Genomic DNA, 26,765 nt, shown 5'->3' on the forward strand with positions numbered 1-26,765 from the left:
ATTACAAGTTTGCAAGGAAGGAGCTCAAGAATAAAATTAGAAGAGGCCATGAGAAGCCCCTGACGAGCAGGATTAAGCAAAAGCCCAAGGCATTCTACAAGTATGTGAAGAGCAAGAGGATGAGCTGTGAGAGAATAGGAACCAGAGTGGAAACATGCATGGAGCCAGAGGAGGTAGCGGAGGTACTTAATGAATACTTTGCTTCAGTATTCACCAGTGAAAAATTGACTTTGGCAATTGTGGGGATGACTTACAGTGGACTGAAATGCTTGAGTGCATAGACATTAATAAAGGGGATGTGCTGGAGCTTTTGAAAGGTATTAAGTTAGATAATTCACCAGGTCCAGACAAAATATACCCCAGGCTACTCTGGGAAGCAAGGGAGGAGATTGATGAGCCTTTGCATCATCAATAGGGATGGGAGCAGTACCAGAGGTACTTCCAGAAGGCTGCAAACATTGTTCCCCTGTTCAAGAATGGGAATAGAGATAACCCAGGAAATTATAGACCAGTGAGTCTTTCTTCAGTGGTGGGCAAATTGTTGAAGATCCTGAGAGGCAGAATGTATGAGCATTTGGAGGGACAACATTTGATTAGGGATAGTCAGCATGGCTTTGTTAAGGGCAGGTTGTGCCTTATGAACCTGACTGAATTCTTTGAGAATTAAACAAAACATATTGATGAAGGTAGAGCAGTGGATCTAGTGTGCATGGACTTCAGTAAGGCACTTGATAAGGTTCCCCATATGAAGCTCATTCAGAAAGTAAGGAGGCATGGGATCCAAGGACACCTTGCTTTGTGGATCTAGAATTGGCTTACCCACAGAAGGCAAAGGGTGGATGTGGATGGTTCGTATTCTGTATGGATGTCAGTGACCAGTGGTGTTCCCACGGGGATCTGTTCTGGGACCCCTCCAGTTTGTGATTTTTATAAATAACCTGGATGAGGAAATAGAACGATGGGTTAGCAAGTTTGCTGATGATACAGAAGTTAGGAGTGTAGTGGATAGTCTTTAGAGTTGTCAGAGTTTAAAACAGGACATCGATAGGATGCAGAACTGGGCTGAGAGGTGACAGATGGAGTTCAACCCAAGTGTGAAGTTGGTAATTTTGGTAGGTCAAATTTGAGACAATATAATATTAATAGTAAGACTCTTGGCAGTGTGGAGGCTCAGCAAGACCTTGGGATCCGTGTCCATAGACACTCAAAGCTGCTGCGCAGGTTGACAGTGTTGCAAAGATGGTGTATGGTGTGATGACCTTCATCAACTGTGGGATTGAGTTCAAGAGCTTTGAGGTAATGTGACAGCTATACAAGATCTTAGTTAGACCCCACTTGGAGTACTGTGTTCATTTCTGGTCACCTCATTACAGGAAGGATGTGCAAAATATGGAGTGCAGAGGAGATTTACAAGGATGTGCCTGGATTGGAGAGCATGGTTTATAAGAATAGGTTGAGTGAACTTGACCTTTTCCTCTTGGAGTGACGGAGGATGAGAGGTAAACTGATAGAGGTGTACAAGATGATGAAAGGCATTGATTGTGTGGATAGCCAACAGCTTTTACCCAGGGCTAAAATGGCTAATATGAGGGGGCATAGTTTAAAGTGCTTGGAAGTAGGTACAGTAGGGATGTCAGGGTTAAGTTTTTCCACACAGAGAGTGGTGGGTGTGTGGAATGCACTGCCAATGAAGGTAGTAGAGGTGGATACAATAGGGTTTTTGAAAAGACTCTTAGATAAGTAAGTGGAGTCTTATAAACCTCTATCAGATCTCCCCTCAGTCTCTGCCGCTCCACAGAAAACAACCCAAGTTTGTCCAATTCTCATGACATCATATGCCCTCTAAACCAGGCAGCATCCTGTAAACCTCTTCCGCACTCTTTCCAAAGCCTCAACATTCATGCCATAGTGGGGCAACCGGAACTGTACGCAATAGTCCAGATGTGGCCTAACCAGAGTTTTATGAAGTTGCAACATAACTTCTTGACTTTTGAACTCAGTGCCTTGACTAAAAAAAACAAGCTTCCCATAAGCCTTCTTAACCACCGTATCGACCTGCGTAACCACTTTCATGGAGCTATGAACTTGGACCCCAAGGTCTCTTGGTTCAGTACCCCTGGTATTTGTCCTACCAAATTACAATATCTCAACATTTACGTGGATTAAACTTCATCTGCCATTTCTCTGCCCATATTTGCAACTGATTTATATCATGCTCTATTCTTTACTAGTTTTCTACACTATCCACAATTCCAGCAATCTTGGTATCATCTACAAAACTAACTAATCCACCCATCTAGATTTTAATCCAGGTCATTTATACGCATCACAGACAGTCGAAGTTCCAGCACAGATCTCTCTGCCGAACGCCACTGATTACAGACCTCCAGCTCGAATAAGACTCTTCAACCACTACCCTGTCTTCTCTGCGCAAGCCAACTCCTAATCTAAACAGCCAATTCACTGTGGACCTCATGCATCCTCATCTTCTGGATTATCCCCTCATGAAGGACTTTGTTAAATGCCTTACAAGAATCCATGTAGATAACATCCACTGCTCTACTTTCATCAATCTCTTTTGTCGCCTTGTCAAAAAACTTAATCAAGCCGGTAAGACACACCTTGCCCTGCACAAAGCCATGCTGGCTCTCGCTAATTAAGCCATGGGTTTGCAAATGCTCAAACCCCTAAGAATTTTCTCCAGCAATTTCCCTACAACTGATGTGAGACTCACCAGTCTATAGTTCCCAGGATTTTCCCTTGTTCCCTCTTAAATAGAGGTACAACATTAGCCATTTGCCAGTCCACCAGAGCTTTGCCTGTGACTAGAGAGGACATGAAGATACTGGTCAAGACCCCAGCAATCTCGTTTCTTGCCTCCTTCAATAATCTTAGGTAAATCTCATCAGACTGTGAGGACTTAACCACCTTTATAATTATTAGACTAAATACTTACTCTTTGTTGAACTCTAAACATCCTAACATATTTATACAGTCAGCACCAATCTCCTGGTCCACCACATTGTTCCCTTGGTAAACACTGAGAAGTACTCATTAAGTACCTCACTCACACTCTCTGCATCCAAGCAAATGCTCCCCCCTTTATCCTTGAGAGATCCCACCCTCTCCTTAGTCATCCTCTTGCCCTTCATGTATGTATTGACTGCCTTGGGATTCACCTTAATCCTACATGGCAGTGACTTTTCATGGCCGCTCCTGGCTTCCTAATTCCCTCCTTTAGTTATTTTCTGGTTTTCTTTTACTCATGTGCTTCATTTGATCCCAGCTTCTGAAGCTTTACATACTTCTTTCCTTTTTTGTCTTAATTAAATACATCACGTCTATGGACATCCAAGGTTCTCATCCTTCCATCCCCATCTGTCCTTCTAACAGGAACATAACTTTCTTGTACTCTGTGCAATAGATCTCTAAACACCCTCTGTATGACTGATGTGGACTTGCCTAACACTCCTTAGTTTGTCTAATGCCCTTGTAATTTGCTCTGCTCCAATTTAAAGCTCTCCCACAAGGATGGTGCTCATTCTTATCTGTAGCTGTCCTGGAAGTTAAGGAGTTGTGGTCATTGTTTCCAAACTACTCACCCACTGACAGGTCAGTCACCTGGCCAGGCTCATTACCCAACACACAGCCCTCCTCTTGTTAATTTTTAAACACTCCCTCTAATTCTTTAGAAAATCCACATTCTACCAGTAATCCAAAGTAAGGGACTTGCCGCTAAGCACTAAGTTTTATTGCTCGTCAGTTTCCTCCCAGCCATCATCTTTACGATATCTCCATCCACTTCTTTGGCAACACCGAAGTACTTAAGTGTTCGAGTGTTGCCTCCTTGGTGCCAAGTAGGTACCTTACATCCAGAACAATTTCTACTGGTTTGCTAACTCCCATTATATTCCGATATTGCCCCCTTTACCAGACTTCTTTACTCTTCTCTTCCAACCTATTAAGCTTGGCTCCTGTTTGAATAATTCACCTAACGTGTCAAGTCTCCCTCTCTCTCTTCCCACTTCATTAAATTCATCTCTCACCATTCGAGTCTCTGTTACCTTTTCTTCATATAGGAACATATATAGCCTGCAGATGAAACAATAGAACATAGGAGCAGAATTAGACCATTTGGCCCATCGAGTCTGCTCTGCCATTCCATCCTGGCTGATTTATTATCCTCTGCGGCCTTCTCCCAGTAAACTTTGACGCCCTGACTAATCAAGAACCTATCAACCTTTGCTTTGAAACATCTCCCAAAAGATTATATTGTTCCATTAGTTTTTTTTTGCAAATAGTTTCATTCTATCTTGGCAATATATCCTCTTATATTACCAATATTTTCTTTTTCCAATGGAGAAGAGGCATCTAGGACTTCATAAAATAACCAACTTTTACCCAAGTGTTCTCCATTGAAACCTTAAAACATGATGCCCATCTCATGCTTCAGCACCAGATCCAGCAATGCCATAGTCCTAGGTAGACTGAGAAAAAAAACTGGTTAAGGAACGTTTTGTAATCACTTTTCAAGAATTCTTCAGTACATTATTCCTTGTACTATGACTAAGTTTAAGATATTGGAGGAAAGTACGAGGGGATGGGGGTATGTCTTTGCACAGCAAGTGGTGGGTACCTGGAATGCCCTAGCTGGGGTGGTAGTAGGCAGCTGTCGATCCCAGGGGATCCAGGGTTTGTGCATGTGGTGGACTGTGTCCTCTACAGGGCTAAAGATTTGAAGAACCGGCTGTTGCCCACATAGTGGGTTCCCCCTCTCCACGTCATTGATGTAGTCCAAGGGAAGGGCAAGCGCTGATATAGCTTGACACCAGTGTCGTCGCAGGAGCTGCCCGAGTGAAGTTATAAACATCAAACGGCCTTAGGGACCCCGGCTCTGGATTTCTTCCGCGGGGTTTACTCCCAAAGCCTTTTCCATGGCTGGATTGGTCGCAAAGCAGCAGAGATTTAAAATCAGAGTTTTCCTTCTACGAGGCAGGCTGCTATCCAAAGCTGATAAGCTCTACCTGCCTGGGGTGCTGGTACAGGCAGTTTAATTATGGGCATTTAAGTAATTCTTAAATAGGCACATGGATGATAGAAAGATGAAGGCTTATGTAGAGGAGTTGGATTGATTTTAGAGTAGGCTGAAAGGTCTACACATCGTGTGTTGTAGTGTTCTATGCTCTCATGTTTTCCCTCACATCAGATGGATAGCCTCTCCAATACCAGATTGCTAGTTCTTGCACATCTCAAATTTGCACTTCTATAGATATCTGAATAATGAGAGGAAGTATAATGATGGAACCTTTATTTTATTTTCCGATACAGCACGGAGTATGTCCTTCCGGCCTTTGAGCCACGCCTCCCTAGCAACTCACAACCCCGATTAACCCTAACATAATCACAGGACATTTTACAATGACCAATTAACGTACTCAGTACGTCTTAGTGCCATCTAAATGTTCTTTCCCACAACAGCGAGAAGGAAATGAACTCCACTACCTTCTCTTTTCTGAACTTCCCTCAAAAAAATTCAGCCAATTTGTTTTGTTATCACATGGTTCAACAGAACACTTTGTTCCTGCCTACCATTAAGCACTGTGCATTTATAGGTACATCATGAAATTCCACATAGTTTCTTCTAATCTATTCTTATCTAGTATGGTACTATTTTCTTCTCTAGTACTATCCAGCATTGTTACCCCTTTGAATGCCTTGCTTTTTTTTTCTAAAATGTTAAAACATTGGTACCAATCGCTTCAGTGGATTTTAAATGCTTGCCAACCACATGACTAAACATCCCCATGAGGACATTGACCCCAATCCAGATTTTCATCACCTTCTGTAGAAAATCTTCCCCCTCATGTTCACTGCAAATTTCTCTCATTAAACCAATGCCTCTGACACAGGGGCAAAAAAATTCTATCCTATTTATGCTGTTCAGACTTTATTAAGTTCTCAACCCCCTTTACCAGTGAGAATAAAGCCAGCCTACCCAATCTCCTCTTGTAATTGCATCCAGGTGGAAACTCTTCTGATCATCTCCCACTAGCAAATTTGTACTGTTGTGTGGCAACCACAACTTAAGGCCAACACTTTGCGTGTGGTATCCCAACTCAGTAATTTTGTTTTCTTAGAATATAATGCCAGGGAATATACTTCTGTTAGTTAAACTTGTAGTTTAGTATTTCTGAACACTTGGTCCCAAAACACAAATTTAAATTAATTTTTCCTCCATAAATCTCACTACCCTTGCAAGACTGGCCTTGAATGAGATTCCTGATTATTGTTCCTGTAAGCTAGGGAGCAATAAGGCTGGATAACAGATGTCAGCAACATTCCCATTCTATGCATTGACATTACTAATAACAATTCCTTTGCTGCCTCTCTTTGTGCTATCCTCCATAATTTGCAACTGTGATTTGGCTATTTGAACTCAAATCCAAACAGTAAAACAAATGTCCTACATATGAAGCTTCCTGGCACCCAAGAGTCCCCATGTTCCCAGATAATAGCCTATAAGACAGTCTGTTTTTATTTACCTCCTTTAAGATAACTTGTATATCTTGTCATTATGGATTAGCATGGATAGCAGAAAGCTGGGAAACTGGTTGGCAATCAGTGGTGAGCAGCGTTGCTGCAGAGGTCGGTGCAGGGCCCCCAACTGTTCATGATATACATTGACATGCTGGAAGATGGAACCAAGTGCAGAGTATCTAAGTTTGTTGATTATACTAAATTGAGTGGAAAAGTAAATTGTGCAGAATATATGGAAAAGCTGTAGAGGAATGTAGATAGGTTAAATAAGTCGGCAAAGGTCTGGCAGATGGAATACAATGTTGGTAGATGTGAGGTCATCCACTTGGGAAAGAAAAATGGAAGAGCAGATTATTATTTAAATAGTGAAGTATTGCAGCATGCTGCTGTGCAGAGGGACTTGGGAGTGTTTGTGTATGAATCACAAAAAGTTGATTTACAGGTGTAGCAGGCTACCAAGAAAGTAAATCAGATGTTGGCCTTCATTACTAGAGGGATTGAATTTAAGAGCGGGGAGGTTATGCTGCAACTGTACAGAGTACTGATGAGGCCACATCTGGAGTACTACGTGCAGTTACAGTCTTCTTACTTGAGGAAGGATATACTGGCTTTGGGAGGTGTTGCAGAGGAAGTTCACCAGGTTGATTCCAGAGATTGGGGGGTTAGACTGAGGAGAGATTGAGTTGTCTGTGACTGTAGTTCAGGAGGATGAGAGATCTTATAGAAACATAGAATTATGAAAGGGATAAGCAAAATAGAGGCAAGAAAGTTGTTTCCACTGGTAGCTGACACTGGAAATGGGGGACGCCATCTCAAGATTGGGGGAGTAAATTTAGGACGGAGATGAGGAAATTAGTGAATCTGTGGAATTCTCTCCCCAATGAAGTACTGGAGGTTAACTCAGTAAATGGAGGCAAGACAAGGTTGGATATTTTTGCATAGGAGGGGAATTAGGGATAATGGCAGGTAGGTGGAGATGAGCCAATGGCTAGATTAGTTATGATCTTATTCAATGGCAGAATAGGCTCGACAGGCAAGATGGCATACTCCTGCCCCTATTACTTAGGTTTAAAACACAAAACTTGTAGTTAACCACCTACCTGCCCATGTTTGAAGTAACCAAAAAAACTTACTGGCTTTACCTGAAAATTGGTCTGTGTGTGACTCTGCCATGTGCCAACATGTTGCATAAGGTAATGCTAAATGCTGAATTGGTCTTTATTCCTTAGTTTTGACAGAGGTGTTTTTATGTAACCAAGTTGCCTGTTAGGAAATTCAGGGTACAATTTGAAATCAATTATATTACTATGGCAACAAAGGCCTGACCAGGCTAAGCCATCAGACTCCACTCCCCCCTCCCCCCCATAAGGGGATTAGTGAAGCATAATGTTTTCGTTTTACATTGCTAATTCCAGCACAGTTTAATTAACAATCCAAATAACATAGCTTATTTAATAGGGTCTCATTATTAGCATGTTAACCAACTCGATTTACTAATTTCAATAATTAGTGTCTCCATTTTAAAAACCACTTAATTCCTCTAAAAATAAGTTTTACTAGTTAAATTTTCTTCATTTCATCCTGGTGGCATGAGACAAATCAGAACTACTCTGGAGTATTCTTCAAAAGCAGCAAATTAAAAGTCACCTCACAATTTTTTTTGATACAAATGCATAGAAATACAAGTTTCTTTTTAAATCTAGGAATAAGCTCATACATAGCTTTCAATTCTTTAGATGTTTTTGCATTCATTTTCACAGTAAACATCACTAGCAATATTTGTCAGTGATATCGTGTTTTATTTAATCAGGGATCTCAGCATGGACTTCACTCAGATGACAATGCTGGGATGCCCTTCTTCAATGTACCCAAAACACTGCCAATTGAACTTAAATGTTCTGAAGGCATTAAATGGCATTGTGGTAAAGTGCCTAATACCTTTTCTGTATAAATATGCATGTTTCTTGATGTGTCAAATGTCAAAATTTTGAGTGTGGCACCAAAAATTCTGTATTACTAGCTATGTGCCACATTGCACAATTTGAAAACTGACTTTACATGCCATCAATTCATTTAATGGAAGCAGTTTGAAGACCAAATCTTGTTTGCCTGAATGGCCTCATTTTACAAACTACACAACGTCCAAGTGTGGCTCTCATCTCTCCAGCTACTAATATATTTGTAATACAAATCCTGAAAATCTATGACTGTCTTGAAAACTGGTGAGAAGATAGTGTATGGTACATCAACTGAATATGGATATTCCCATCGTAAAATTTGAAACTGATGATGTGGTTAACGTTCTGAGTACACAGATCGCAATGAGTGGATGGTACTTATTAAGTAGTTGACTCTATTGTAGCATTGCACCTACTTGAAGTATTGGTATTGACAAATTAGATTGCTTGTTAGACTATGTGAGAAAGGAACTCTTGTCACCCAGTTACTCACATGTAAGCAAAAAGTAGATTGGATTTCTTCCCTTGAAGAAATAGGCAACTGGTTTAAAAATAGAACACCCTTCATCATTTTAAAAAATGATAGTTTGTTGTAATTCAAACCAATGTAAACTCAAACTGCCTCAGCATTATTTATGCTAGGGTATTTACAGGTTTTGTCAAACCATCAGAGGAATCCATTAACAAAACTACTGAATGACCATGCATCTATCCAGTGATACTTTCACAGTAACACTCTCTAAGCACATGCCACAACTAAAAGTTGTTTATGTTGAGAAAACAAGGGATATGAAACAAAATAATCAGGAACAGCTGGTTAATGAAGCAAGATAACAAGGCTCAATAATCCTGCAACAAAGCAAAACTTAATTTTTCTAACCATTTGTTATGCATTGTGCACACATGCGCTTGTTTACAATGCACTAACAAAACAAATGAGATGGACTTTTCTTTTTGAAGATTCCCATTTTGCCCTGCAGCCAACCCTAACACCATTCTTCTCCCAATATCATCTGATAGGATGGGGCTCAACAGAATGGCACAAAGCAAACAGTACAGCTGTAAAGGGCAAAACAATGCCACATTCGTGCATAAGATGTTTAAGAGTACTTCAGCAGGAAAGATTGTATTGAGAAAGATACAAAAAAAATCATTAATTAGATCTCGAGCAGAGGTTTCCAAACTTTTAATAAAAATAAGGCTCCTCTTGAAATGTGTTACTTCAATCTCCCTACTTCCCCTCCTACAAATCAAATTTTGCTTGGATGCCAAGTCTGTCTTTTATGGCATTCTAGCTGCAGAGTATTTTTCTGGAGTTCATCAGATTCACTGCACAAAACTTGTGTTTGAATGTTAAAATGCAAGTACTGAAATCAAGATGGTTACATCAATTATATGCATTGTCATTGCAGATTGTCCCTTCTGCAGAAGACTTGGATTCTGATAAATGTAATGCAAACAGTGAAAGACCAAATGGGCTGCAGTTTCACAGACAAAGCCAATTAACAAGGCCTCCTTGACTATATAGGAGAACATGCTCTGAGACCTACCACATTCATCTCTCTACTATCACAAGAGTACAGTTAACTTAGCAGAATCTGCAGTTCCAAGGTCAGCCTTAGCTCCAATGAAAAAGAACTGCAAATGATCTAATGTGTGGATATACAAATTTCAGTGCATACCATCTCCCTCACATCCTCCCCACACTTCCCCAGTTTGGGAACCTCTGATTTAGAATAAAAGAAAAAAAGGAATTTAAAAGCGTTAGACAAAGAGGCAGGAAGATCAAAGAGGTGTCATGACATTTATTGAAAGCATGCTACAATTAGAAGAAAGATCATCAAGGCCATACAAGTGTACACAACGAAAGAAATGGAACACTTTACACAGACACATGCAATAAACAATTAGAAAATATTATTTTTAATATTTCATTATCTGTGCATTAAAAACAAATCTCAACAGAAATGGAATCCATTTTGTTTCTTCCACTTTTGACACAAACTGCTTTACAAATGAAACCTGGTACTGTTGCTTATCAAAATATACAAGACAATCAATGTTTTCATATAAAAACCAGTTTGTACTTTTACTTGTTCCCAAAAACCTCATTTAAAAAAAAGTTGTTTAAATATTTACAGCATTTTCACTTTGTCTGCTGAACATTCTTACAAACTCAAAAAGGCAGGAATTTTAAGAACAGATCAAGTACATGAAGGAACAGGGAGGAAAGCCTATATACCTGCTGATGACTGAATGTCATAAGGGAAGCAGCTTGAAAGAGTTTAAATATTTCACAGAAAATGCTTCAACCTTTTTTCAACTACTCAGGTAGAAGCATTCCAATGACATTCTACAAACAAAACTGCAGGTCTCAAACCTAGTCATACAGGGTGCTGAAAAAACCCCCATGACTGAATGTATGCATTTACATGTCTGATATTGACCTAGAGTACATCACAAATCTGGGATACCAACTGCATATATCTCCCTATTCTGTGTCATACAATGGTAAGTTTTTAAATGGGGGGGGGGGGGGGGGGAAGAAGAGAAGGTGACACCTCACTGTGTCAGTCTATTAACTCTCTTAATGGAAATTTCACCAGCACTTAGACAATGGTGCAACTCACATTGAGGATGAGCCCATGTTAATTAATTCAGCACAGAGTACAAGTCTTTCACTGTTATGAATGCTACACTATTGTTCAGTATTTAAGAACAAAGGCATAATGCAGCACCCTTTAGACTGAAGTAGGGAATGGTGAAAACAGAATTGCAACTTTGGTAGATTTCTGGCTCAGGGCACCAAATTTGTTGGTGAAGAAATTACTATGCAATTCTGGAAAATTCTTTTAAGACACTTCTTTTATGAAGTGGTTCAATGCTCAGCATGACAGTGCTGAAAAAAATCCAATTTAGTACAAGTTAGTGACCTTTAGTGTTCTCTCTTTCAAGCCTGGTGCAAACTAAACACCTCTTTGCAAAGGAAAAACAAATTATTCTATTTCTCTCATTCTGCCTCCTTTTATATTTGAAACTACATTCACATTTCTATTTTAGCTTTAAAGACAAAAAGTTAAATGGGAGGGAACAGAAAATAAACTGACTATTGAAGGCACATAAACTTTGGTCCTTTTTTCTCTCTGAAACCCTGAAATAAAAGCTTGTATTCCCTATTTTAGTGAATCATTCACTATTTTCTTCTTTTCTGTCAAGTGTGTACTCCTTCAGAATTCCACTTGAATGGGACTAAAAAGTCTTGTATTTAATAAATCAATAGTTCTAACCATGGTTTAGTTGCAGCTTTGCAATGTCTGTGTAGCTCTGAAGTATTCTTTCAGAATGGAAGAGTTAAAGATGTTTTCTAGACTTGCAGTTAGTCCAGCGATCATTCAATAAAACAAAAGCCTAATGCAAATTGCTGGATATTTAGCTAGAGTCTAACAAAATCACATTAAAAAAAACACATGTTCAGAGAGGACTTAAAGTACCTACACTGAAACATTCAAAAGCCAAAAATTCCCTCAAAACAAAAGCCAACATTTAACATTCTTAAACTTAACAGCTACAGTTCGAAATAAATGAAATATTCAAAGATATCATAAAAAAGTTTAGCACACAGATAAGATAATGAAGCTATTTGCATCTTGTAGATCAAGGGAAAGGAAAGCAAAAAAAAATATTCAGGCATTTTCAACTGGTTAAACTTATTCAATTATGCCTCCTGCAGAAGCTTTGTTGTAGCACATCTGCAGCCCTTGACTGGGATGGAAACAACATGGATCAGCAGTCTGCCTGATGAGGAAGAAAATTTGTTATTCCCATCTGTGTACTAAATTGTAATTCAAATCTAAGCATGTAGCAGATTTTCCAACATCGCCAAATGTGTAAAGAAAATTACCTAAAACTACAATGACAAAAGGTCCCTTTTAAAAGAATCCATAATATACTGAAGAAAATGCAGAAAAAAGCTTCTAATCTAATTGGTAAACGGATAATAAGGCACATGATAATTAAACAAGTACACAGTAAATAATTGATTTTTTCATAACTTCAGTGGTATGAAAACCCATGATGTTTAATCTCCCCCTGCCAAGAAAATTACTAAAATATTTGTTTTTAAAGTGTGACAATCATGTAGATCAAACCTGATTTTTTCCCCTTTCCCAAGATTGTAAACTTCTGGAAAAAAAATTCTCAATCACTAAACCAGCCACTAACAGGTGAATAAACATGTATGGCTGCTGATTGCTTGCAACAAACCTGCACTTATGGAAAAAAATTAAAGAAAACTGGTATAAATTGAAGTCAACAGATAGATAAAAGGAAAGTCACTCAAGATGAGAAACTCCACTTTTTGTGTCCCACTTAAATCATTAATCTAAACATCTCTTGCAGGCATGGTTGGTCATTGGTTTTCAGTCTCTGTCTGAATGCTATCTTACCACCTGTGTGGTCCCCAGTCTATAGTGAAAAGAATTATTAAATTGTGGATTTAGAAAAGGACACTCTGAGATGGTGATTTTCTCCAAGGTCATGATTATGAAGGTCAATGAGGGCCTGGATTGCTTCTTCAAGACTGTCTAACTGGATAAGGGCCATCTTACGGTCTTTCCTGCAAAACAAAGAAAATAATTCAAATGAGAGAGACATTTACAGTTTCTTAAAGGGTAGGATTCTATATGTCAATGCTCAATCTTTGGCCAAGAGGTCTAGCAAATAACTTCCTACAATGTTTTTTAATTTGACATTAAAAAGTTTCAAACCTTTGCCAAGATGCCATGGAAAAGATTTGATACTCGCCAAAAAAAATCAAATTAAAAGCCATCTACCATCAATCAAGGGAAGAGCAACATACTGGATGAATTTCTCCATCAATAACTATTAGGAATTATTACAGTTTTATAGTACAGAAGCAATATTGGTAATGTTCTAATGTTTTGTATTGCATTTAAATACACAATTTGTTAACTCAGTTAAACTTTTTTTTAAAATATACCTTTTTCACTATTTCCATGAAACTTTGGTAAATTGGGCAGGCGCTTAAATGGGCCAAAATGTACTGGTTCCCAAGTATCCTCAATAACCAAAATCCATTCTAATAGTTAATGGTCCAATAAATATTTGCAAAGTATTAATAAGCAACTTCAGAGTACTGAGAAATAAATCCTTAAGCATTGGACTCAAATTATTGCATGCCAAAAAATTGGGATGTATTTTTTTTTAACTGACAAATTTGAAAAACATCTTGTGATTCTCTCTTCTGGTGATTTTGGAGTTTGAAAAAAAAAGCCATTTGGAAAATTAGATGTGATAAGGTAAGGAGGATGTTTTAAAATGGATTTAGGCTGAGTGAGTGGGCAAGGTAGATAAAATAATATGCATAAAACAGGAAAGCCATGCGTTTTTAAAAGCAGTAAAAGTAGACAATATTGATGCTGAGTTCTGAGTTCTTGCACACAATACACCAAAAGGAAACAAAACAATTGGACAGTCAACTGTTATGCTGATCTATATTATGAGATTTGAATAGAAGAGTAAACAAAAGATCACTTCCACCTGGTGGATTCGAGTTAATTGGAATACATGGGGACCAGAACATTTTGAACCAATTAAGCGACTGCCCCAATTAGCCAAAATTTCATGGAAATTGTTTTTTTAAAAAGACTATCATTTACCAGAGTAACAAATTACACATTTAAATGAAATACAGAATTAGAGCATTATACCTATGCCTCTGATGTTGTTTGCCCTTCAGGTCCAATAGTAACAAGTGACCTGCGCAAGCGTGTTTTAAAAATGGAAAAGCCACTGCAGTTTCACCCTCTCAGGTCCAGGTCCAGTGGCACTAGCAGCTGTCACAAACTGGGCATGTTCTTGGTTGTAGTAGATGACCATGATTTCTTCCACACCACATCATGTGTTGCAGAACCACCTTCCTGGCCTTTCAATTTCACTGTTCATCTCATCTGCTCAGACCACCAGAGGTGACCATGTGTGACAGGCATGTCCATATATTACCGATGTATGAATGAGGCTCACCAGCTGAAGCAGTGTACTGGGTGTGGACGCTGTCACATGCAGCTAATTACCTGGAGCCACAGGTGAGAGTTGAGTGTCTGGGGGGGGCAGGGACTAGAGCAAATGAGCTCCCCAGAATGGACAAGCCCCTTTGCCCAAGTGGTATCCCTCCTTTGACACTCCATACACCTTACCACCAGAGTACTATAAAGCTATATCGGTTCCTAAAGTAATTGTTGACAGATTAATTCATTCAGTGTACACTGCCAGGTTCTTTTGATTGACTGTAAATGAACAAAACAGCTGACACCTAGTGTAGACAATGCACAGCCTTCATACTTTCGTATCCTCCAAATCTACATTTCCTTTGTAACATTCAAGATTGATTGCCAGTATCTTCAAACTCCTTGTAGTTCCTAACTTGAAGTAGCAAAATAGTTTCATTTTTACCCCTGGCCATTTATGGCATCTCTAAAACTGAATGCTCGAAACTGCAGTGAATAAAACGGTTCTGAATTCTTATTGCTCATTCCTCACCAACAATCAGTGACAAATACCACTGTGTTTTGAAACCAAGCATACATAACTGGCACTATTATAAACTGTTTTACTCTAAGCATGCTGTAGTGTCTAAAGGTCACACAAGTGTACACAACTGACACGAGTTAGAAAATGTTTGGCAACATCCTGCTGCCCCAATTAAGTAGCATCATGTTGTAAATGCACAAAGTGAATGCCACCATTTTCTCTATCATTTTGTGTTTTTGTTTTAAAAAAAAGTTGTCCTAAATAAGTGGGTGCCCTGCATAACCGATGGCCCAATTAACTGGAATCCACTGTATATACATATTATGTACAGGTCTGACCTTAAAAGGATATACTTGTCATCCAAGAACTGCAACAATAATTCACTAATCTGGTTCAGAGAAATTAAGACCCAGCTAATATTCTCTAGGGATTAGGATAGGGATTGGGAGTTGAGGAGAGTTAGGAAGAAATGAGATCTTAGCCACAATCTTTTTAAGAATTTTGCAATTATTAGGCCGACCACAGTGCAAATATTTTCCCCGGCTGAGATGTCTCCAATACAAAATAGGAAGATCATTTAGGACAGATTTTTAAAAAGATCATATAGAAGGTGGCGAACTGTGTGAATTCTCTAATCTGGAGGCTCAGTCATTATGTTAATTCAAAATAGAGTTTGATACATATCTCAACAGTAATATGAAATAAGGATAGGGGCATTGCTCTATCTGTGGCAACATAGATTATGAATTTGACAAACAGCAGAAGATACTCCAAGGACCAAAAGGGACTATGGTTCCTGTTCCTTTTGATGGCCAGTCTCTTACCAGGAAACTGTGTTCTAATTAAAGAGAAAACATCTCAGCTTCCATTTAGTCTATCCTTGCTCACAATCTTACGTTTCAATGAAATCACTCCCTCATTCCTCTAAGTCCTAGTGAGTATAAATTGTATCAATCTGTTCAACCTCTACTCAGATATTAACCCTCTATTTGAGCAAACAACCCTGTAAATCTTCTCTGCATCACCTCTAAAGCAAGCACAGAAAAAAATTTGCAAATCAGTCGGTCTTTTCCAAATCATTTTATGGTTATGCTCAGGTGCAAAAGTGCATGGATGATCTACCTTAGATTCTTCTTCAAATCATTCACAGAAGCCTCTCTTCAGTCACTTTAATTCATTCAATCTGATCAAGATATCATGGAACAAAACATCCCAGCAGTTAAATACTGTAAACTGAACCATGAATGGGCTGTTTCTCTCTCCATAGATATTGTTGTAACGTTCTCCTTCGCGTGTACTAATAACGCTGAATTCAACGTCGAGATAAACCACAGTCAATGAAACCAGATCGCAGTAAGATTAACCATTTACTGTTCACTCTTCACATTAACATATGGTGAAAAAGCGTTGCTCTCACTGTGATTTCTCATGCCTGCAAAACAACTTCTGCTCAGGTGTGCCTCGTGGTGAGCCCCCACCCTCGCGTTAATTTCAAACCGGTACTTTCCCACAAGACGCGGCGAAACCGGATGTGACGTCATCGCATGCCGATATATTTTACATGCAATGAATATACTTTAAACACTTCTAATTCTAACTAGAAAATACTATCGAATGAATTACTAAGCAAAAATATTATAAACTAAATAACTGTCGTAAAGACAGCACACTCCCCGCTTGACCTTCGTAAGGTCATAATGAACAGAGTACAAAACTTAGTCTCTTAATCAGTCATTAGGTAGAAGTAGAATAACTTCTGTAACTGGCCTTCGGTAAATTTTCACATCGCCTTGGTCGGTAGTCTTCAATTCAATCTTCCTGACATGTCCATCCCCGCTAGGGAATGTAGCAGTGATTCTGGCCATTGGCCAGCTGTTGCGGGCGATTTGCTTGTCCCTGAGCAGGTCTAAGTCTCCAACTTGAAGATTCCTGCGGGGTTCTGTCCACTTTTGTCTCTGTTGCAACAAGGGTAGATATTTTTGTCTCCAGCGAGACCAGAGCTGATTTGCCAGAGCCTGGACTTGTCTCCATTGCTTTGTGTACAAATCCTCGTCTGAGAAGCCTCGTGGTGGAGGGGGAGCTCCTGCCTTCTGCGTAAGGAGCATTGATGGCGAAAGTATGAAGGGGTTTTCTGGGTCAGAAGACACAGGTAGGAGTGGTTGTGCGTTTATAATGGCTGTGACCTCTGCCATTAGGGTGCACAGTACCTCGTGGGTCAATCGGGTGCGTTGCTGCATCTCAGGTTTCCTTTTCCGTGTTTTCCGTAAGGACGTGAACCGTTTGACTGCCTGCTCTTTGTTATCTGGTGAGCGCTGGCGCGGTTCTCTGAAAGGCAATGGGGCAACCTCATTATTTGCTTCATCTCTGAAGACCTTGGTGTCCTTTGTTTTTAAAGAAATGGCATCTTGAGCTGATTGTGCAAGTTTATTTCCGTGCTCGATTTGAACGATAACAGACTGACCTAGCGTCTCGTCGGTTACTTTACGCTTGTTAACGTCTTGTTGTGCTTCCTTAATGCACGGAACACTCGGGCAGGGTTGAAAGATTGAATGGCGGCCACTCTCTAGCACATTGGTCTTGAGTATGTTAACCATCGGTTTGTGCACGTCTCCGGGGCACACCCCTCCTATCACCACCCAGCCTAGATCCAAGCGTTGCGCAAAGGGGGCGTCGTGTGGTCCATTGACCTGCTGCCTAACCTTGTGTACCCGGATTACATCTCTTCCTAATAGCAGGAGTATTTCCGCTTTTGGATCCAGTTCTGGGATGTGTTTGGCGATGTGGTGGAGATGTGGCTGGTGTAGCGCCGCACTTGGTGTCGGGATCTCAGTGCGGTTATTCATGATTCCATCGTACTCTAAGAGCGGAGGGAGACAGATGACGACTTTACCATCCAGGGACTCGATCTGGATGCCTTCTGCCTTCCTTCCTTGGGTTTCCATGTTGCCTGAGCAAGTTTTGAGGTAGTATGGGAACTGCTCACTCTCAATGTTGAACAATTTAAAGAACTCTGGACTGACTAGTGAGCGATTGCTCTGATCATCCAGAATCACATAGGCTTTGATGGCCTTGTCTTTGGCTCCTTTAGGGTACACCTTAGTGAGGTAGATCTTGGAACAAGAACGGCTTGACTGAGCTTGACCGCAAACTTCTGTACAGTTCGAGCTGACAATTGTTGTCCTGGGGTGAGCCTCTCCCTCCCCGCCGTCCTGTTGTGGGGGTGAAGGAGCATCGTCGGTTTGCGGTGACAGGTCGGGATGCATGGCCCCGACGTGATCTGGGCTATCACATTCCGAACATTTCACGGCGATCGTACACTCTCTAGCGAGGTGAGAGGTTGAGGAACAGCATCTAAAACATATTATTTTCTCCTTGAGAATGGCCGTCCTCTCTGCAAGGGGTTTTTCCCTAAACATTCTGCATCCTTTGAGGGGGTGAGGTTTGTTATGCAACAGACAATACTTGCTAGGGTCGTTGTTAGTTGCAAGGGTTTCGGTCTTGAGCACTGACACGAGTTCATCAATGTTGAAAACATTTGAAGAGGATCTACCTTGCTTGGTGTAAATCGTACTGCTTCCTGGACCCGCGAGGCTAGGGTCGTTTCGCTTCTTCGCCTCCCTGCACACAAACCTAGTGAGGAGCTCAAAGGGAAGAAATCGATCATCGTGCTCTTCCTTGTAATCTAAAGCAACGGACAGCCACCTGTCCTGCAGCCCAAAAGGAAGTTTGTCCACGACTTGTCTAATCCCGGATGGAGTATCTAGGTATACTAGACCAGCTGAGTAGCCATCTTCTTTGGCGCCTTGGATCTCCATGAGTAAATCTCCGAATTCTCTTAACTTAATGTGATCTTTGGCTGACACCTTAGGAAAGTTTTCCAGACGTCGATATAGCGCCGCTTCAATAACTTCGGGGACCCCATAGCCCTCCCACGCTTTGCTTAAAGCTAGCTCGGGTTTGTTGATGTACACTGAACGTATGCGTCTCACCTGTTCGCGTGATTCTTTTCCCAGCCATTTCGCCATAAGGTCCAACCTTTGGGTTGCACTGAGCTGGACTCCGTCGATCGCGTTGGTGAATGTGGAGTACCATGCACGGTAATTTTCAGGTTTATCGTCAAACTGGTACAGTCCCGAAGTGACGAGATCCCGTCGTGCTAAATACTGCATCGTGGGATCGGCTGTAAGCGGCATGCGGGCTGGAGAAGTACGTTGGCGCCTATATGACTGAGAGCGTACGTTTCTCATGGAATTTGCCGTCCTGGATTCGACCTCTGCATCTCTTCGCATCAAACTTTGTAAGTTTGGTGTCGAGAAGTATCGGTTGTCAGCTCTTTCATTCTTGACTTCATCACGGAGTCGCGAGGGTAAATTTTCTTCCTCGTATGGATGTGATGCAATCGTGACTCTCTGAGGTTTCTCGTAGCTGGGGAAGTTATCGAATACGTATGGAGAGGAGAGACGAGCCTGCCTGTAGAGATTGTACATAGTCGCTTGTGCGTTCCAGTCTGGTCCTTTCTAAAGTAGATCTTACTTCGGTCAGATCACGCGACCCTTCAGCTTCTTCTATGTACTCTGCTTCCGCCTTGGCAGCTTCTTCTTCTCTTTCTAGCTGCAGCACTTGCAACTCTGTCGATATTTTTGCCATTTCCAACTGGGTTTCGGCTTCTCGGGCGGCCGCTTCACTTTGTCTGGCGGCCCTTTCCTTCTGGATTTTGGCTTGTCTGGCGGCCTTTTCCTTCTGGGTTTTGGCTTCTCTGGTGGCCTGTTCCTTCTGGGTTTCGGCTTCTCTGGCGGCCCTTTCCTTCTGGATTTTGGCTTCTCTGGTGGCCTGTTCCATTTTCAAAACTGCTTCTTGTCTGGCGTAACGCAGTCGCACCTTGGCGGCTTCTGCCTTGGCTCTTGCCTGGGTGGACTTACTTGATGTCGCTCTACTGCCCTTGTCGCTGGGTGGCATCGACTTGATCCCAGATCGAGCTGACATTGCAGCACTTGAAACACCTGATAATGCCGCTTTTTCACTGTAACGTTCTCCTTCGCGTGTACTAATAACGCTGAATTCAACGTCGAGATAAACCACAGTCAATGAAACCAGATCGCAGTAAGATTAACCATTTACTGTTCACTCTTCACATTAACATATGGTGAAAAAGCGTTGCTCTCACTGTGATTTCTCATGCCTGCAAAACAACTTCTGCTCAGGTGTGCCTCATGGTGAGCCCCCACCCTCGCGTTAATTTCAAACCGGTACTTTCCCACAAGACGCGGCGAAACCGGATGTGACGTCATTGCATGCCAATATATTTTACATGCAATGAATATACTTTAAACACTTCTAATTCTAACTAGAAAATACTATCGAATGAATTACTAAGCGAAAATATTATAAACTAAATAACTGTCGTAAAGACAGCACAATCGTCCCATCCGCTGCTTACAATATTTGCATTCTGATTTCAAATGTCTAGCACATGTATTCTTCTTGATTTATACCCTACAAGGCAATATTCATTCACCGACTCTCATCACATTTCATAACCAGCAACATATTGAGATCAAACAACCAGAAGAAACAACTAGACTAACCATGTATGGTGAAGGTAAAAGAGCAAACAAAAGGTATCCTGCAACAAGAGGCCTCTGATGCTTCAGATGTCTTTCCACCATTTAAAGGACAGATTTGCTCCTGACCATCAGATAGGCATTTTTGGAATGAAGGGGAGACAGGGCTTTCATTTGTTCGGGGAAAATTACATCTCAATTCAAATTTCAATTCCTGACCCGGATCTGGGCCATACCTTCCAAATATCTGGATCTGACTTGCACTACCGTACTTTCTGTTTTCTAATCATGATTTATAATTTAAATTTTTAATATATTTACTTTGATTTGTACTTCAGGGAGCGCAAAGCGCAGAAACAAATATCACTGTGATGATTGTACGCTCCAGTATCAATTGTTTGGTGACAATAAAGTATTTGTATTTGTAATTTGTTGGAAATCACAACTGGTTGCAGATGCAATGTCCTTTCATCAATGTGGACCACAAGCCAATTATAACTGTCATTTGACCAACATTTAATGTTTACAAGTTTAGATAACACTGTGGGCACATTACAAATCTGTTACAGATCTTGATGGATTACATATGTAGCACCATGTAGCATATCAAATAAACAGTAGAAATACCATAGGATTGGCACATACAGCAATATGAGAAATCTGCAAATAGTGAACATACCTACTCAACCTTGCCAACCAACTGGTTAACATTAAACAGATTATGTACAGAACCTGTGACTTAGAGGACTTACAGAAAAAACTTGAAGGCTTTCACTGAGAATCCAGCACTTTCAAAAAGGTTCTTCAGGTCCTCATCTGTGATTGAAGGTCTATAAATGAACAGAAACACTTTCTTGTATACAATACATTTAAGGTAGAAACTTTCTAAATTCATGAAATGTCAAATGCATATGCAATTACTAAAGAAAAATAGTGCATGTGTGTCTAAAGCTTCAAAATTGTTTTATAATTCATAATTAGTGAATTACATATACAAGTCAAGGTTGATCAATAGTGATACTACATTAATTCAAATACAGGCTCTGGATGCCAGCTATACAAAATCAACACGAATATATGGTTTTGGCTTACTATGCTGCTGAACATGTAGATGTACAAATCACATACAAATTAACTTATGATGCTTGGACATGGCAGTGCACAATAACCAGCATCAGGCCAAAAGAAAATGTTGAATGAATTCTTTCAGTGTTAAGAGTGAAACAGAATTATGAAGATTTAGAAACAGGAAACCAATCCAAGGGATAAATTTGCTCTGCAGTAGCTCTGACAGTGCAATGCAACTCATCTGGGATAAACTGCATTTCAGACCAAGCAGTTAAGTCACAACACTGCGAAGTAATCATGCTGGAAATACTTCAGCCCTAGAATCTGCCTGAACAAATTTGAAAGGCTGATTAAGAAAGTAATATTCAAAGATTGGTAATTAATTAACCAACCCACTGTATAATGCAGTATTTTATCAGAATTATTCCTCAATTATTCTTCCACATCAATGGGCTGCTTTCATATATGCTTTGAGTTCTGTATTAGACATCCATTTGAGCTACTCACGGAATGTTTGAGAGATGTAGGGTGGATGATGGAGGGAAAATATTCTGAAAGTTCTTAGACCCTGGTTTCTTGAAGCGATGAAGTGGAGAATTGCTGTAATCCTTTGTCAGACCCTGATCTTCTTGTCCTTCCCTAGGAAGCTGGACCATCTGGTGCTTTGACAATGTCACACGCAAAACTCGGCCATGCACTTTCTGGCCATTAAGATGGCTCATGGCTGGACAGAATAGAACATTTGTATTTTTAACTCAACATAAAAGAAACACTACCCAACATAATTTTTCAAGTCAACAGAAAGGGTTTGGGCATCTGTTTTAATTAACTTGAAACAACTGAAATTTAAGAAGCAATTAAGCCAGATTGTTTTAATAATAGAACTTCAACATTTTTAATAAACTATCTACAATGCTACATTATAAATGCAAGAGGTTCTGCAGAATGCAAAACCCTCCTTCTCTTCTCCCCACATTTTTATTCTGGTGTCTTTCCCCCCTTTTCAGTTCTGAAGAAGGGCCTTGGCCTGAAGCTTCGACTGTTTTCATTATTTCCATAGATGCTGCCTGACCTGCTGTGTTCCCCCAGAATTTCATGTGTATTACATTGTTTAGTGCTATCCTGCAGAGTACATTCATTTTAGTATCTGTGGTCTGAAGTGGAAACACTTAGTTACTTATGCTTCTATTCTTTGCAAAGAAAAGCCACTCAGGTTGCATCTGCTGTGTCTTTAAGTTAGTGCAATTCCCCATCTTGTACTGATACTTTCAGCAGTGAAACTTTGATTTCAGTGGCACACAGCCCCACTATGAAGTGAAACACCAACAATATATAATAAAAGCACTGCAACATACATATTAGTGAAGATGCCCAAAAGCACACTTGCTGCTGAAAATACATCCAAACATAACAGTACCAATATAATAACCATGTGCTGCAAAGACTGAAAATTTGTATTGAAAAATGTTAAAGTCAGCAAAGATGCTGGATTCAAATCAAAGTAAATGCAAAGAAAACATGAATAGAATGAACAACATGAACAGAATTTGCAAATCATAGATTGGGCAATAATTAAGATGTTGATCTTGGAGTTCAGGTTAGAGAAGAAAATAGTATAGATTAGTGACTTCAAGATGGCAATGTGCTTTTATTAAGACTTCTGAATTCAACAATGACTAGGACAAAAAGCATTCCAGTACAGTTAGTTTCATACTTTCAAATTTAAGCTTTTGATGACTGTTTTGATTTTGGCATACCCTCAAAAGGGAGAAATGTAAAACTATCAAGCAACACATAAATGAATATTTATCAAAATTGGTAAACCTATAGAACGTGCAAAAAAATTTGTTAGCACTCAGCTTACAGCTTTATGAACAGATTTTTGAAAAAGCTTTATTTCTGTCTGTCTATAGTTATAGTTTAATTAATAGTAAAGCAATGAATACACATTAAGCAACAGGATGCATTGTTATTTATTCATTAATCAATGATAACTTCTTTTCAAAATTACCACATATATAAGATTTTTAAAAAAATTATCATAAATTTGGGCACAGGCTCTCAAAATGATTTGCCACCTGTGATTTAGATGAAATACTACTAAGATATTTGTTAACCCTTACCTAGCTGAGCTTGGTTTGCATCTGCCATCTGTATTAAGGCATTTTCTTTTTTATTGAACAGTATCTTCACACGATGCACATCACCATAAACTCCTTTAGTATGACCAAAGAAAAAAAAACTGTTTCAATTTTATATGGAGGAGACACTTCAATAGCAATTAAACAAGAGCTTAAATGGAGACAAAAATTGCAGGAAGGATTATAAAAAAATTAAACACTGAAAAAGACATGTGCACGTTTTAACAAATGCTACACGGCAAAATAAAAACACCAAGTAGCTCATGCATTTAATATTTAGCAAAATTCATTGACAGCATAGATGCAAGATTCTGTTGAAGGATTAAAATATCAACTTAAAATAATGCAAAATAATTCATAATAAAATAGCAGTGGAAATGACAACATACCAAAGAGAATGAACAGCCAGTGAGGTGAAACCTTCTGCAGTAGGGGGAACAAAACAAGTCAGCACAAGATGGATCGGAGACAAACATCAAGTCCCCCGTATCGAAGAGTTTCAGCATTACAGTTGAAGGCCAGTTTGATCCATAGAGAATTCGTTTTGATCACAACAAAAAAGTAAAGGAGGTTCAAATGCAGTAGATGTGCCGTTTTGGGAAAGTTTGTTGATTTGTCAAGTTTTGGAAAAATGATGGAATAACGAAGCAGGACAATGAGGGGGGAAAAGAAAGAAACATTATAAAGTCAGTAAATAAACGTTCAAAGCATATAAAAGTATTATCCCTCTTTTACCCCTCCACAACACACTTATGTAGATGAGTTGAAAACCTTTCCTAACTTATAGTAAGACAGTAATGAAGCAAAAAAAAAAGCCAACTTATTTCATTGCTTTTGGTTTTCATTCCAGATGCAACCAAAAATCGACCAAAGAGAAATTCAAGGCTAATTGAGTATATTTATGATATCCATTTATTTTTGTTTATTCAGAATAATTGCAGAAAACAGCATTAGAATTTTTCCTAAAATTTAGATGTGCTCGAGAGCATTACTTTCAAAATTAAAAGATTAATCCAGGGTCAAATAAAACTGCACCATCAAAAATATATGCATCTTCTCTCACTACCTACTGCACATCAGGCAGCAATATTTTCCCATTTTAACAAAAGGTATTTTTGGTGGCAGTTGCTTTACTCAAGGAAATGTATAATGCAAGCCAAACATCTCAAACTATTAATTTTACTCAGAATTCTTTAGAAAAAACTGCACTAAATTTGATATGACATTTGACCAATCTCCTACATAATGATTCAAAGATTACATTTAATGTCAAAAATAAAACAAATTACTGTAAATAAGGAGTTGCTTATGAAAATATTTTCGTTTGAACTTCAAAAGAAAAAAATTAAAAGGCAGAGCAAATCTCTATTAAAGTAAATGCACAGTTTAGAATATGGGAATTGACTTGTTTTCAGTCACCTAGGGTTGCAAGACTCAACTGTAATGGGAAAGTTGCACTGCGGAATAGAAAAAAAGCATATACCATGAAGATGTAACATCCATGTTCCATGAAAAAGTTTGAGAACAGAATATGAATACATATAAGCATGCATACATTTAGGTAATAAGTGCCCTGAAAAGTCAATAGATGGATAATAATCAATAGATGGATAATCAATAGATGGATAATAATTATAAATATTTAACAGTAACAACTTCTGACAAATCCTTGACTAGTATGAAAGCACTGCAGACCGAGTCAAATCTTCATCCCTATTTCATGAAAATCATAATGGTACAAGAAGATATTGGGCAGTTTCATTTTTATACCACAGGATATGAACATCCCTGGCAAGTTCAGTATTTACTAGTACTCAACGCAAGAACATTTAATATGAGAAATCCCTTATGATGTTAAAGTGAGATGGCATTAAATATCGGTGTTTGCCAGGTGGTACATAGGCAGCTTGATATTTGTGGAAGGTAATTTTGGTTACATTTGGCTAGGCTTTGCCAGTCTCATTATTTTGCTAAAATATGCTGCACTGGTTGTTGATTTGCTTTAAATTCCAGTACAATGAGCTGCCAAAAGGTTTTCAAGGCCTTATCAAATACATGGTTGACAGTATCAACCAATATACAAGCATAATGACCTAGACTAATTTAAATACAATTAAACAGTCAAAAGCACATACTTGATAATGATGTCTAATGATGTCATACTTGATAATAAATGACAATTAGGTTCCCTCAACTTTTCTATGTTACTATATTAATTCTGCAGAGCACTGGAATGTATCGTATATTTATAAATGGTGTAAAACCACCACAGATTATAGAGAGAGCCTTAAGCAAAAATGCTGCCCTGGTGCTGACTGGCACTCAGCAGAGAGTATTGGCTTTTGTTGTAGCTAATGGAAATTAAAAGACCTCAAAACTACAAGCCAAAACTAAATACTAGCAGTCAAAAACTGAGTCATAAACTTAGTCCTGATTACATAAAACTGGAATTTGTTAAGTGTAGATTCTCAGAATTGTAACATATTCTTACAGGTCTCCTTCAAGAAGCCATCATTAATTTCCAATTCTTCCAAATGAACAGCTTTGCTGTAGCCACATCATTCTAAACTCAAATATTACTTTGATAAATTTCAACATACAAATCAGAACCCAAGTTATACTTTAGCAAAAATCATTCCAAATTATAAAACAGCATCTGCAAAGGAGTGGAGAAATTGCAATAAATAACGATGGCACCAACCTCAGGATTTAGGTTGCTGACCAGTAAGACTGAATTTACTGCTGGGCCCATTCCATGCATTGCTAGACGACCTCCTACTGCAGCTTGTGGAAGGCCAAGATGTCCAAGTCCTCCTGGGATTCCTTGCATAGAAAGGCCTGGAAACAAAAAGGACTCTAGCATTAAATGTGTCAGGTGCATAATAAACAAATGCCACACAAAATACAAGACCAATATAAAGTCTATATTTGATAATTATTTTCTTTCACAC

General features: G+C 39.3%; 1 protein-coding gene across 5 annotated transcripts in view; it reads right to left on the reverse strand.

Moving 5' to 3' along the window:
• Positions 1-10,402: 10,402 nt before the first annotated feature.
• The window catches only part of ptbp3 (polypyrimidine tract binding protein 3), an 82,370-nt gene continuing 66,007 nt past the window's right edge, over positions 10,403-26,765 (reverse strand). For all 5 annotated transcript variants that reach the window (XM_059974837.1, XM_059974834.1, XM_059974833.1 and 2 more), the window contains 6 exons: positions 26,516-26,652; positions 24,204-24,237; positions 23,797-23,889; positions 22,181-22,397; positions 21,358-21,435; positions 10,403-13,110 (listed from right to left, as the gene is read on the reverse strand). In XM_059974837.1, coding sequence (XP_059830820.1) covers positions 12,978-13,110; positions 21,358-21,435; positions 22,181-22,397; positions 23,797-23,889; positions 24,204-24,237; positions 26,516-26,652 — 692 coding nt within the window. In that variant the 3' untranslated portion in view covers positions 10,403-12,977. The remainder of the gene's footprint in view (positions 13,111-21,357; positions 21,436-22,180; positions 22,398-23,796; positions 23,890-24,203; positions 24,238-26,515; positions 26,653-26,765) is intronic.

Source organism: Hypanus sabinus, chromosome 7 (genome assembly GCF_030144855.1).
Source record: "Hypanus sabinus isolate sHypSab1 chromosome 7, sHypSab1.hap1, whole genome shotgun sequence".
NCBI classification, from domain to species: domain Eukaryota; kingdom Metazoa; phylum Chordata; class Chondrichthyes; order Myliobatiformes; family Dasyatidae; genus Hypanus; species Hypanus sabinus.